This window comes from Condylostylus longicornis, unplaced genomic scaffold (assembly GCF_029603195.1).
Source record: "Condylostylus longicornis isolate FDR11 unplaced genomic scaffold, ASM2960319v2 ptg000072l, whole genome shotgun sequence".
Taxonomy (NCBI): domain Eukaryota; kingdom Metazoa; phylum Arthropoda; class Insecta; order Diptera; family Dolichopodidae; genus Condylostylus; species Condylostylus longicornis.
In genome coordinates, this window is record NW_026578040.1 from 2,652,257 (window position 1) to 2,663,337 (window position 11,081).

At 25.1% G+C, this 11,081-nt stretch overlaps 2 protein-coding genes across 5 annotated transcripts; one reads left to right on the forward strand and one right to left on the reverse strand.

The window, feature by feature from the left end:
- Window positions 1–577: 577 nt before the first annotated feature.
- LOC129612409 (1-acyl-sn-glycerol-3-phosphate acyltransferase-like) lies at window positions 578–9,161 on the reverse strand. 4 transcript variants are annotated; one of them, XM_055525990.1, is made up of 5 exons: window positions 8,872–9,161; window positions 7,504–7,814; window positions 2,293–2,470; window positions 2,085–2,218; window positions 578–1,895 (listed from the first exon to the last, which is right to left on the reverse strand). In XM_055525990.1, exons 3-5 carry the CDS (start codon window positions 2,466–2,468, stop codon window positions 1,369–1,371), a joined length of 837 nt encoding a protein of 278 aa, XP_055381965.1. In that variant the 5' UTR covers window positions 2,469–2,470; window positions 7,504–7,814; window positions 8,872–9,161; the 3' UTR covers window positions 578–1,368. The 4 variants fall into 4 exon arrangements, with proteins under 4 accessions (XP_055381965.1, XP_055381963.1, XP_055381962.1 ...); XM_055525988.1 differs by having other exon boundaries at window positions 8,801–9,161; XM_055525987.1 differs by having other exon boundaries at window positions 8,788–9,161.
- On the forward strand, window positions 5,676–6,497 carry LOC129612410 (trypsin-7-like). Its single transcript, XM_055525991.1, has one exon. It carries the CDS (start codon window positions 5,682–5,684, stop codon window positions 6,387–6,389), a length of 708 nt encoding a protein of 235 aa, XP_055381966.1. The 5' UTR covers window positions 5,676–5,681; the 3' UTR covers window positions 6,390–6,497.
- Window positions 9,162–11,081: the final 1,920 nt, after the last annotated feature.

Here is an 11,081-nt window from a genome sequence, read left to right on the forward strand (position 1 = left end):
CATAAAGGATGCCATGAAGGTTGCTAAGCTTACAAGATTGTATAGCAGAAATTTTCTAAAACAAAAAATTATTTTAAATTAGTTAAATGTATATTCGACGATTGTTTAAACTATCGGTCCTTAGCCTAAACATCAAAAAAGGAATGTTAGTTAAAAAAAAATAATCCCCTTTCTGATTTTGCCTTATTTACTTGAAATTCTGTAGGCTAAACCTCCTTAAGTAGCATACCTTATATATAATATAAATTTAATATATTCGTATATAATACACCCTTAGTATATGTATTAATTTATAATATAAAAAAAACAGAAAAAAAAACTAAAATATTAATAAGTTCATTTGAAGAAAATATTTTCTTTGTAAAATATATGTTTAAGAAAAGTGAACCTTTATTAATCATTTTCAAATTAATGGAATAATTATTCTTTTAGTAAATATATTAAATAATTTGTAAAAAAAAAAACAAAAATAAGACAAAAAGAAAATGTATTAAATAAGTTATACAAATATATACACAATTTATATTTGGAAATAAAAATTTATGAAAAAAAAGTAAGTACAAATATATTTCCTTTATTTTAATTCAACCGAATTATAAAAGTTTTGATAAAATTTCTAATTTATTCTATTTCATGAAAATTCCAAAAAAATATCAACAAATTTAGATAAAAATAGGTATAAATCAAACTAGTAAGTATATAAATTTTGTATGCAATTTCGGAATCGGCAAAAGTAAACATTATTGATACTATGATGCCTATCTTGAAATGATAATTTGGTGTGATAAGCAATAATTTGGTGTACTTATTAAGTAATAATTTAAAGCTGTAGATCCGCTACTAAATGCAATTCATACAAATTTATCATTTTTCAAAATGTGCATACTCATGTATAATATATAACAAATAGCATTTATAGAATTTTCAAATTTTAAATGAATATAGTTAAGGTACTCAGCCAATAAATTGGATTATAAAAATAGATAACTTTTGTAATATCCATCACAGTATAATCTCTCATCTTATCTATTAAATTTAAAAAACACTAATTTAAAATTATTTTATCTTAAATATCAATTTTAATTGAGACTTTATTTATTTACAATAAACTTGTTTTTTGTTCTTGTATCTTAAACTATATTCGAAAAATAAAACATGTACATATATGGCTCATATATCTACATACATATGCATATATAAATTAGCTATCTATTGATTTCTATACATAGCTTCTACAATTTTTCCCTAGTTTATTTAATTTCTGTATATATTATAAAGTTTACTGTAATTACTATAATTTATTGTACATATCGCTTGTTTGTTCTTTTTTGGTTGTATAAATTGATTTTTTTTTAATATTTTAAATATTTATTTATTTTTTGCATCATCAAAATATTTATTATTTTCAATCATATTCATTTGTTTTATTTCAGAATTTAATTTATCATATTCATCTTGCATAGTTTTCTGGCATAATTGTAATAAATCGTTAACATTTTCTTTAGAATAATTTTCAGTTGAAATTTCTGGCATTATATGAATGATTGCATGATTAATACGCCATGATTTTTGATATAACCATGTAAAATGTGTAACAACAATCGGTTGAATTGGACATTGACTTTGTACTGCCATATAAAATGCACCTTTTTTAAATGGTAATAAAATTTCATTTGAATTACGTGTTCCCTCCGGAAATATTAAAATTTTACATTGACGTTCATGTATTGCTTTTGATTCTTGATTCATAATATTAATTGACTGATTACGATTTTTACGATCTATAAATAAAAAACCAGATAACCATAATCCTAAACCAAAAAATGGTATATAAAGTAATTCCTTTTTAGCTATCGTTGTTATATTTCCTATTAAAGGCCATATGTGAGCTATTGCTAAAATATACAAAAAAAATCATTGCTGGAAGCTAGTTCAAAATAATGCAAAAAATAAATTATTATAAACACAAACCAATTATATTCATTTGGTTCATCTCTATAATCATTTATTTTAAAATTTTAACGCAGGGATATTGCTTTAAATTAAAAATATGATAAACCCTTGGCAATTAAGTTAATATTTACCAGTGAGATCTAAGGCGCTTTGATGGTTCATTATCACAACACTACCATGATTTCTTCTAATATTTTCCAAACCACGTACTTCCATAGTTATTCCTAAAAGTCGGCTAAAATGTTTGCAAACCCATGTTGGACCCCTTTATGATAGAATATAAAAATTGAATTATATTTGGATTCAAAATATAATTTTGTTTTTTTTTATTATACTTACAAACAGTTCCTGTAATCTCGAGGACGAAATATAAGATAAGGTAAAAAAAACATAGCTATTGCACCCACCCCTATTACAAATATAAACATCTTAATTGGAGTTGGTGCCTTTGGCAAAAGCATTATAATTATGATTGCAAATATAATCCATGTAATTAAAGTTGATAAAGTTATCATTGCTGAAAATAGAAAAATTGTAGATTTTTATTATTTTTATAATATGAACATTTATACCAGTACACGATTACATAAGTTCAATTTAGATTAAGATTTAATCTAAATTGAGAGTTAATTTTAATAATATGTTTAATTTCAATAAGGGTTTTAGTTTTATAACAATATATTAAAAATTTATACCTCATTTTCTTTAACAAATGGTTTAACGCACTACTGTACTGGAATTCTGGTAATTGGAAATGGTAATTGGAAATCTAATTCAGTCTTTATGCTAATTAGGGTTCTCAGACATCCCGATTTTAATGAAATTTTTGTCTTTTAAAGTTTCGAATTAGAACTATATATGAATAACTTCTTTCTCTTAGACAAGAACGAAAAAGTGTATATTGCGAATTTTTTATATCCGAGAACCAATGTATATGAAAAAAAAAAATTAAGATAATATTGACATTTTTAGTAAGTTTGAATTGCTGTGTCAAAAATAAACAAAATAATTTCGATAATAAAATCACAATACCCTTCTTTAATCCCATAAACATTTTCCCAAGAAATAAAAAAATTTTATCATACCATACTTTTCTTGCTTATAACTTCTGTTCCAAAAATTATAAAAGCTTCAAAAACACCTTTTTATTTATACAAAGGCTATTGCAGGGCCTTAAATAAAGAATAGCGCATTATTTGGTTTTACATTTTTTTGCGGAAATACAAGCGTTCAATGTATAGAAAAACAGTAACAGACAATAATAAATTGTAATTGACGACACGACACCAAAATTGTAAAGAGTATATTCTAAAAGAATATGCGTTTATATTCGATAGTTTATTTCTCCCGTTTCGTTAAATTTAAATTATGTGATTTTAAGCGGCCGTTTTTAAATGAAATAGGAAATTTATTTATGTATATCGAAGTTTTGTGATTTTAAAAAACTTCTCTGTAAGGTGATTTTTCTATTACACGAGTACAAGCATCTAAAAGTGAATGATGGGGTCTTTTCTTGTTAAAATTATTGTGAATATAACCGAGGTCTGCTACTATATGCAAAGTAAATATTAAATAGGATCGACTGTAAATAGGAAATTTAAACTTAAAATGTCACAGTAAAATGTGGCTTTTGATAAACTATGATTTTGGTCGACCACTTAATTTTTTATTTTTCATGCATGTATTTATATATCACAATATTTATCCAAACAAATAGATTTTGTGAAATTGAATTTTTATGTAAAGTGCAGATGAATTTGAAATCCGAATTCCTAATTATGTATGTGATTAATGTACAAATTGTGAGGGTTTTTTTTAAAAGGAAAATATTTACTCTGTTTTTTAAATATGAATATTGTACTTGTACTATACTGCTATGAATATAAATAGTGTTTACCTACACTATTTCTAAATTAATTTTAAATTTATGTAATATATGAAATTAACATATCTCATTTGTTCAGTCAGAAAATAATAATTCTACTGCTATTATCACTTTGTTATTTAGTGCTTTCTTAACTAATCTTTATACTTTTTATGATGAATACTAATTTTTTTGCTTTTTAAGTAAATCGAAAAATAAGTACAAGAAAGTGAACACTCTCATAAAAGTGAACAATCTCAGAAGAAAAAAATCTTATTTGGTCTGCAAGATACTTTGTCTAGTAGTCTAGTAAAAATTATGAAAATGCTTTTTAAATACTCCTTTCAAATTTTGAGGGCATTTGTAAGCTTTGAGTTAATATAATTAGAAAAGTATGAATTTGGCTCTTAGTAGAATTTCACTTTATGTCATCCGAACTCCCTGAAAAGTTTGTCAATTAATTCCGGTAACAAACTCAACTCACATATTCAACTTCAATAAATTCTGTCAATTAGTTCCTTATGGTGAAAAATGGTGATCGGATCTAATTGATAGAACTTGTTGAAGTTGAATATGTGAGTTGAGTTTGCTACCGGAAGTAATTGAACCGGTAAATGGATATGGTGATCACATAACCGCCCATAATCCATTGTGATCACTAAAAAGTGTAATGGGACATTGGTAATGTTCTAATCTAAAAGCTATAATATAGTTAAGTCAGCTGAAAGTTTGTCAACTTCTGAAAGTTTACGCAACTTAAATAAAAGCATATTGGAGGTCCAATAATTTTGTATGAGAGTTAACATTTAGTTGTTAAAATTGTGTTTTGTAAAACAATAGACAAATTATTTCAGTTTGGAAAAAGTTTAAACGCTGTATGCCAGTGTAACTGTTAATTCAAGAGCTTTTCATTATAACTAAATGATTACTGCTATATACATAGCAATATTATTAAGAAAATAATGATTTAAACATTATTAAATTTACTAGACTCACCAATTATTTATGCACTTATGTACACACGCACACATAATATGTATATAAAAGTGTATTTATAAGGGTATGTACACAGTATTATTTTAATTTAAAAATTTTGCCCAATATTAAACATAAAATTCATTTAAAATTATTTTAAAATATTTGATCGCAAATTGCCATAAGATTGTAGCTGTAATTTCTTTTTAAATTGCTAAGTCTATTACTATACATAAAGTTATTAAAATTGTTGAAAATTAGGCTTTAAAAAAAACTATTTTAAATAAACAAGGAAATTATTTTGCAATTTTGATATAAATATGTGCTTATAATTCTTAAAATTCCTAAATTGTAATCGCAAACAAAAATTAAGTAATTTTTATTACTGAAACAGTGTAATTTTTGTTTTTTTCCAAAACTAATAGCTATTTTAAAAAATTTGAACCTGAACATAATTATGGTAAAAACACATTCAAATATCTTAAAAAATATTCAATACCCTGATTTATAATTCCGTATAACAACAATTAATACTTCAGTGAATCGCAAAATTTAGACTCAAAATCTTATGACTTATTTAAATCTAATTTTTTCCATAATATTTCACTCATCTGCCTAAATCCAGGTATTAATTAACTAGTGTTAACAATTCATTCCAAAATTTCTTGTCTATAAATTATACACATAGAACCAAATGTTTACTTTAAATGAATAATTATAATTGAAATCTAAAACACACATATAAAATAAAAAAACCTACTTAATCTAACAAATGTTTCAAAAGAACGCAAACAAAGCTGTTTTTTTTTTAAACAGCAAATTCAGTTTAATATCGAAAACCTAACATTATAGAGATATAAAAATTATCGGAATAATTTAAAATCGGAAAATGTGTGCGACAATTTTAAAAACAATATTTTTAATTTTATATTTTTCATATAAAATTGAAGGATTTTCCGAACTTTCATTTATGGCATCACTTGATTGGAATGGAATACAATATTGTGGTGGTACAGTTATATCAGCAGAATGGGTGCTAACGGCAGCTCACTGTTTATACCATATGCCTGCATCTGAAATAAAAGTTCGTATTGGTTCCAAATATTCAAATAAGGGTGGTATGTTCGTTGACGTTTCAGAGACACGCATCTATGATGATCCTTACGTTAAATCATATTTTGATGATGTTGGATTAATAAAACTAAGTAGACCTGTAGAAGTTGAATATATCAAATTACCAGAAGTTGGTGATTATCCAAAAAATGCATCACTAATTAAAGTTTATGGATATGGAAAAATTAATGAAGGCAATGATTATAATTCTGAACTGTTAATGATTGAAATTCCAGTAGTAACAATAGAAGAATGTCGCCGTTCTTATGGTGAGCAATATGTTACTGATAATATGTTTTGTGCATATGCTGAAGAAAAAGATGCATGCCAAGGTGATGCTGGCGGACCGGCAATAATCGATAATATTCAATATGGCATTATTTCGTGGGGATTAGGTTGTGCTAGATACACTTTTCCTGGGGTTTATACATTAATATCTAACTCATGGATACGCAGTTGGATTTATCGTATTACAGGAGCTTAAAACCCTACAACTTTGCTTTTAATTTACTAATTTAAAGTTTATTTTTTCTTTTATTTGTAAATTATTAATTACGAGAATTTACCTTAACCAATAAACTAGAGTTTACGTTTTTAAGTTCTATAACTATTTTAACTGAGCTAACCAACTTTGTTTCTGATTTTAGGTTATTAGTTTATCGACGTACTTGCCACTTTTATTAACTATTCTTTGTCTTAACAATATCAGTGTGAAAAATTAAAACTGTTTATTTTTATTGATTAGATTGTTACAATGAGAAAAATCTCCTGAAAAAAATCAAGATAAGTTTTGAAAATTTTAAATATAATCTTGTTGTCTGACGTTGTAAAAAAATTAAATCTAATTGCAAATTTTCTTGCTTTTTTTCAAAAAAAAGCCTTGCGTTTTTGTTTTTTGCAAAAGGCTAATATTGTACATAGGTACGGAAGTACAAAGGCTGGTAACGTTGAATACACAGACTAATACTGTGGCAAGAAGAAGTGATCCGCCTTTGTAGGATAGTAGACCAACGCATTTTACGAGGCGTCAAACTGCAGAGCAGAGACCCCTTTAATATTAGTTAGTCCTTATCAGAATTCTTTATAAAAGAAAACTTATAAATATTAAAATTCAAAAAAAAAATATCCAAAGAAATAGAACTGGCTGGGATATCACTTGATAACCATCTGTTGACCCAGATAAAATCCAAACATTCGCTTGATATCCCAATGTCTTTCAAATAAAAATTCATGTAGTTGATAAGGAAAAGGGAAGATATTACAATCCATTTAAAGCCAAATACCTTTTTTAGGCAGGAGCTCCAAAAAACTATGGTGGGACCTTCAAGAGTTCGGACATTTTAAAGACTTTTTGACAATTATGACCAGAAGTTCTATAAAAAAATTATAATATGGCATAACACCACACAAAATTGAACAAAAGTAAAATGAAATGAAACAAACAATAAAAATCTATCTCTTTGTATTTGAAATTTGAGTATAAGAATTTAAATCTGCTCCGAATTTTAATAGAGTTAACAACATATTAATCTTAAGTATAAATCAATAATAGAATATTTCAACACACGCAATTATTAACAAAATATTTTTGAAGTTACCTTAAAAATTTTAAAAACGAATTATCTCTCTCTATTGGCACGAATGTATTAAACGTTTTAGGTTATAGGTAAAACCGATTTATTGCTTATGAATTTTTAATGCTTATTATTTTATATAAATAAATTAATAACTTTTTTTATTATTGTTGCTGATAGAATATAATTTTTTATTATTTTGTATTTTATTAATTTTATTTTTTTTTCTTTTTAGTTTAATTGTATATTATCATTGTTATTATTGTTCTTTGTTTATTTATTATTCTTCGTTTGCTCTATATAATTCTGATGCCGCACATGTCCTTGGAGACAGACTGTGACAGAAAATAGAAAGAAAAAATTATAAAATATAAAATTGTATTTTTTTTCATTTACTGTACATTCGTTAATGTTTAGATGTTGTTATTCATGTGAACTTAGATAGTGTTTATAAGAATATACGCAAAGAGTAAAAATGTAAAAAAAAACTTTCTTTTCCTGCTTTTATGCCGACCTTAGCCCTTTAAGTGTGATTCTATTAAGTAGATCCTTGTTTTCATATCCCATTTTGTTGCAAAAATGAAATGAAAGCAAAGAGAAAAAAATGTTTACGACGTAAAGAATACATACATATTTATATGTATTTTATATACGTATACAATAACCATAATAATAGTTTTACTTTACGCAAAAAATTATATTTTAATTTTTAATACAATTCTGTTAAAATTATTCTAAATTAATTTTTATATACTAACTTAAAAGAATAACTTGAAGTCACACAAGAAATATACCTAGTAAAACATATACTAATTATCATAATAATTATAGTGGTTGCAGAGAGGTCGTTCTGTGGTTACAGAGAGTTCTGTGGTTACAGAGAGGTCGGTAAAAATAATTTTCTTCAATGTTAATTTTAATCGACTTAATATGATCCTACTGCCATATTTCAATATATTGATTGAATTCATGACTTTCTAAGAAATCTTTTCGCAGAAATTAAAAGCATGTACATTGCTGCATCTATCGACCGATAGAAAAAACGATGTTAAGGTAGACTTTATTTTAAACTGTCATATTAATTTTCAAAAAATTCGCAAGGACGTATCTTAATTAAGCAATTTAAGTCGAATGAAGACACCCGAGAATTCTCTATTTAATTGTTATACTCCCATAACCTTGTTTGTTTTCTTAGGTTTCTGTAATATTGTATGCAAATTTGTTTTTTTTTTACTCTACTTGTATATCCTTAAATATTAACAACAGAAAATTTTTTTTTGCGCAATGCGCTTTTAATTCTTTATTTACATTGAATATGCACCTTCCTTTTAATAGGTGTTTTAATTTTTTTTTTTAATATCCAAATTAAGAACCTAATATATTTTAATTTACTTTACTATAGCTATGATTTTTTGATAAAATTCACTTTCAAAATCGATTTAATCCTTCGAATCTTAACTCTATTAGTTTCTTGTTCTTTTTGAATATTTGTTATTTCGAAAAAAATCACAATATCTAATAATTTTGATTTAAAGTCCTTATTAAAACATAATCGAATCGCGCTATTTTGTTGGATGGACACAGTTACTTAACAAAATAAAATTAAAATAAAAAATATTGTAATGTTTTTTGTTTTTTTAATAAATGATATTTTTGCATTTCTGTACAAAAACAATAGCACAAAAGACAAAAACTTCTTTGCTTCTAAGTGACAAAGAAGTTTTAAATTGACTGAAAGATTTTTAAAAGTTTTGTAAATATTTTCTATTGAAATTTGGTTATTTCAACTATACAGCCATAAAGGATAAAAGCTTTTTTTTAAAAAGATTTAGACATTTTTTCGAATTAATTTAATCGCACACATACAAGAATTTTATCAAGTACATTTTTAAATACTAAAATCGGTTAACAAAATTGAACAAGTTATTGGTCCAATTATTTTTACTTATTTACTTCTCAAACATATAAGACCTTTTTGTATTACAAAGATTTCAAGGTTTTTCAGTTCTGATGTTAAGAACTGCGTTATCGAAAAAATTCTTTTCCATTATGAGAACAGCTTTAGCCACATTCATATGTTTAAACATAAAATTTCTCACCACTCGTTGAACTGCAAACATCTGTATTTTACAACGCTTGTTTTCCCCTCAAATCTTTGTTTATTTCTGCTAAGCATTACTAAAAATTACTTTTTACTTTTTAGTTCACAGTATTAAGCGTGATTAACTTAATCATATTACTTTTCTATAATGCCATCGCATAATGTTTGTAATTTAATTATGTAACCTCAAACAAACTAAAATTTGTTTGGATAATATCCCATCACATCATGTATAAAACGTCTTAAAAAATGCGAAAATGTCTCCTTGCCTTAATTTTATTATCGATGATCTTTCTTATTGAAGTTAGATTTCTTGTAAATGTCTATGTAAATTATATTTCTATATGTAAAGTTTTATTCTAGCATTGAAATAAATTTTGATAAATTTTTTGGTCCATCACTTTTTGTTGAAAAAACTTTATAAATTTTGATTTTGAATAAATAAACGAGAAAATTTATATAAATCTTTACTCAACCAATTAAATATTTTTAATTTCTAACAATATGCAAAAAATAGATTTTGTAAAAAAAACCCAGATCACTTGAGGTTAAAATGAATTGTGCAGAACAGCTGGAATTAAAAGTTTGTATTAACAGTAACCAATGTAAGTTATTCATATATGACAAATCGTTGTAATATAATATGTATGTATGTATGTTGTCTGAAGGAAACTATAACGAATATTAAATGCTTTGTGGTAAACATTAAAATTTAAATACAATCAAAAGAAAATCGAACTTGCGCACTTTAGAATTATCCTCGTGACTTTATGATTCTCATATCACATTTTTTTTTTCCATATATACATAGTTACATGACTATGTATACAAACCAAAAGCTTAACTAAATGCTTTTATATTACCTAAATAAAATAAACTTTCACTTAATTAGATTTGGAAGAAAAACAAAACATATTTTTGTGAATCTTTTAACACAAGTATGATTTTCACTCAACTTTCATTATAATTTACAATAGATGTCGCTCAAATTTTATAAATTAATCCAATTCAAAATTTTAATTTATTCGGCTTTCTGTTATCATATGCGATATTTCTATACGTTAGGTACATAATATTCTTTCATTTTTAAATACGGTATAACTAAAACTAGAAGTCACGAAATCTAGCATATAAATAATCATGTTATTGTTTATTATTTCGTTATACATTAGTGACATAAATCAATCGATCAGTTTATAAGATTTATTGTAAACGATATGGTAAACGATGCATACATTGTAAACAGTATGATAACCGTTAAATATACAATCATATACTTAAAATGCAATTGACTGTGCAGAGAAACTTTTTTAGCATATTATATAGATGAAGATAGAAGCCTTTTATTGATAATAAAATATGCCAATTGATTATAAAATTTTAATTTTTTCCCTGTTATCTCATAAATTAAATTGAAAATTAATTAAATCCTCTCTTTATTTAGAATTTTTCATATCATGTGTATGATTACCATACACTCCAAAATGCATAATCCACAAGT

Bases quoted from the DNA above. Each gene is read 5' to 3' on its own strand.
- LOC129612409 (XM_055525990.1), bottom strand. From the start codon at position 2,468: ATGATAACTTTATCAACTTTAATTACATGGATTATATTTGCAATCATA. The intron at 2,219-2,292 runs GTAAGTATAATA...TCTATCATAAAG, and splicing joins CGAGATTACAGGAACTGTTT to GGGTCCAACATGGGTTTGCA. The intron at 1,896-2,084 runs GTAAATATTAAC...TGTATATTTTAG, and splicing joins AAGCGCCTTAGATCTCACTG to CAATAGCTCACATATGGCCT.
- LOC129612410 (XM_055525991.1), top strand. From the start codon at position 5,682: ATGTGTGCGACAATTTTAAAAACAATATTTTTAATTTTATATTTTTCA.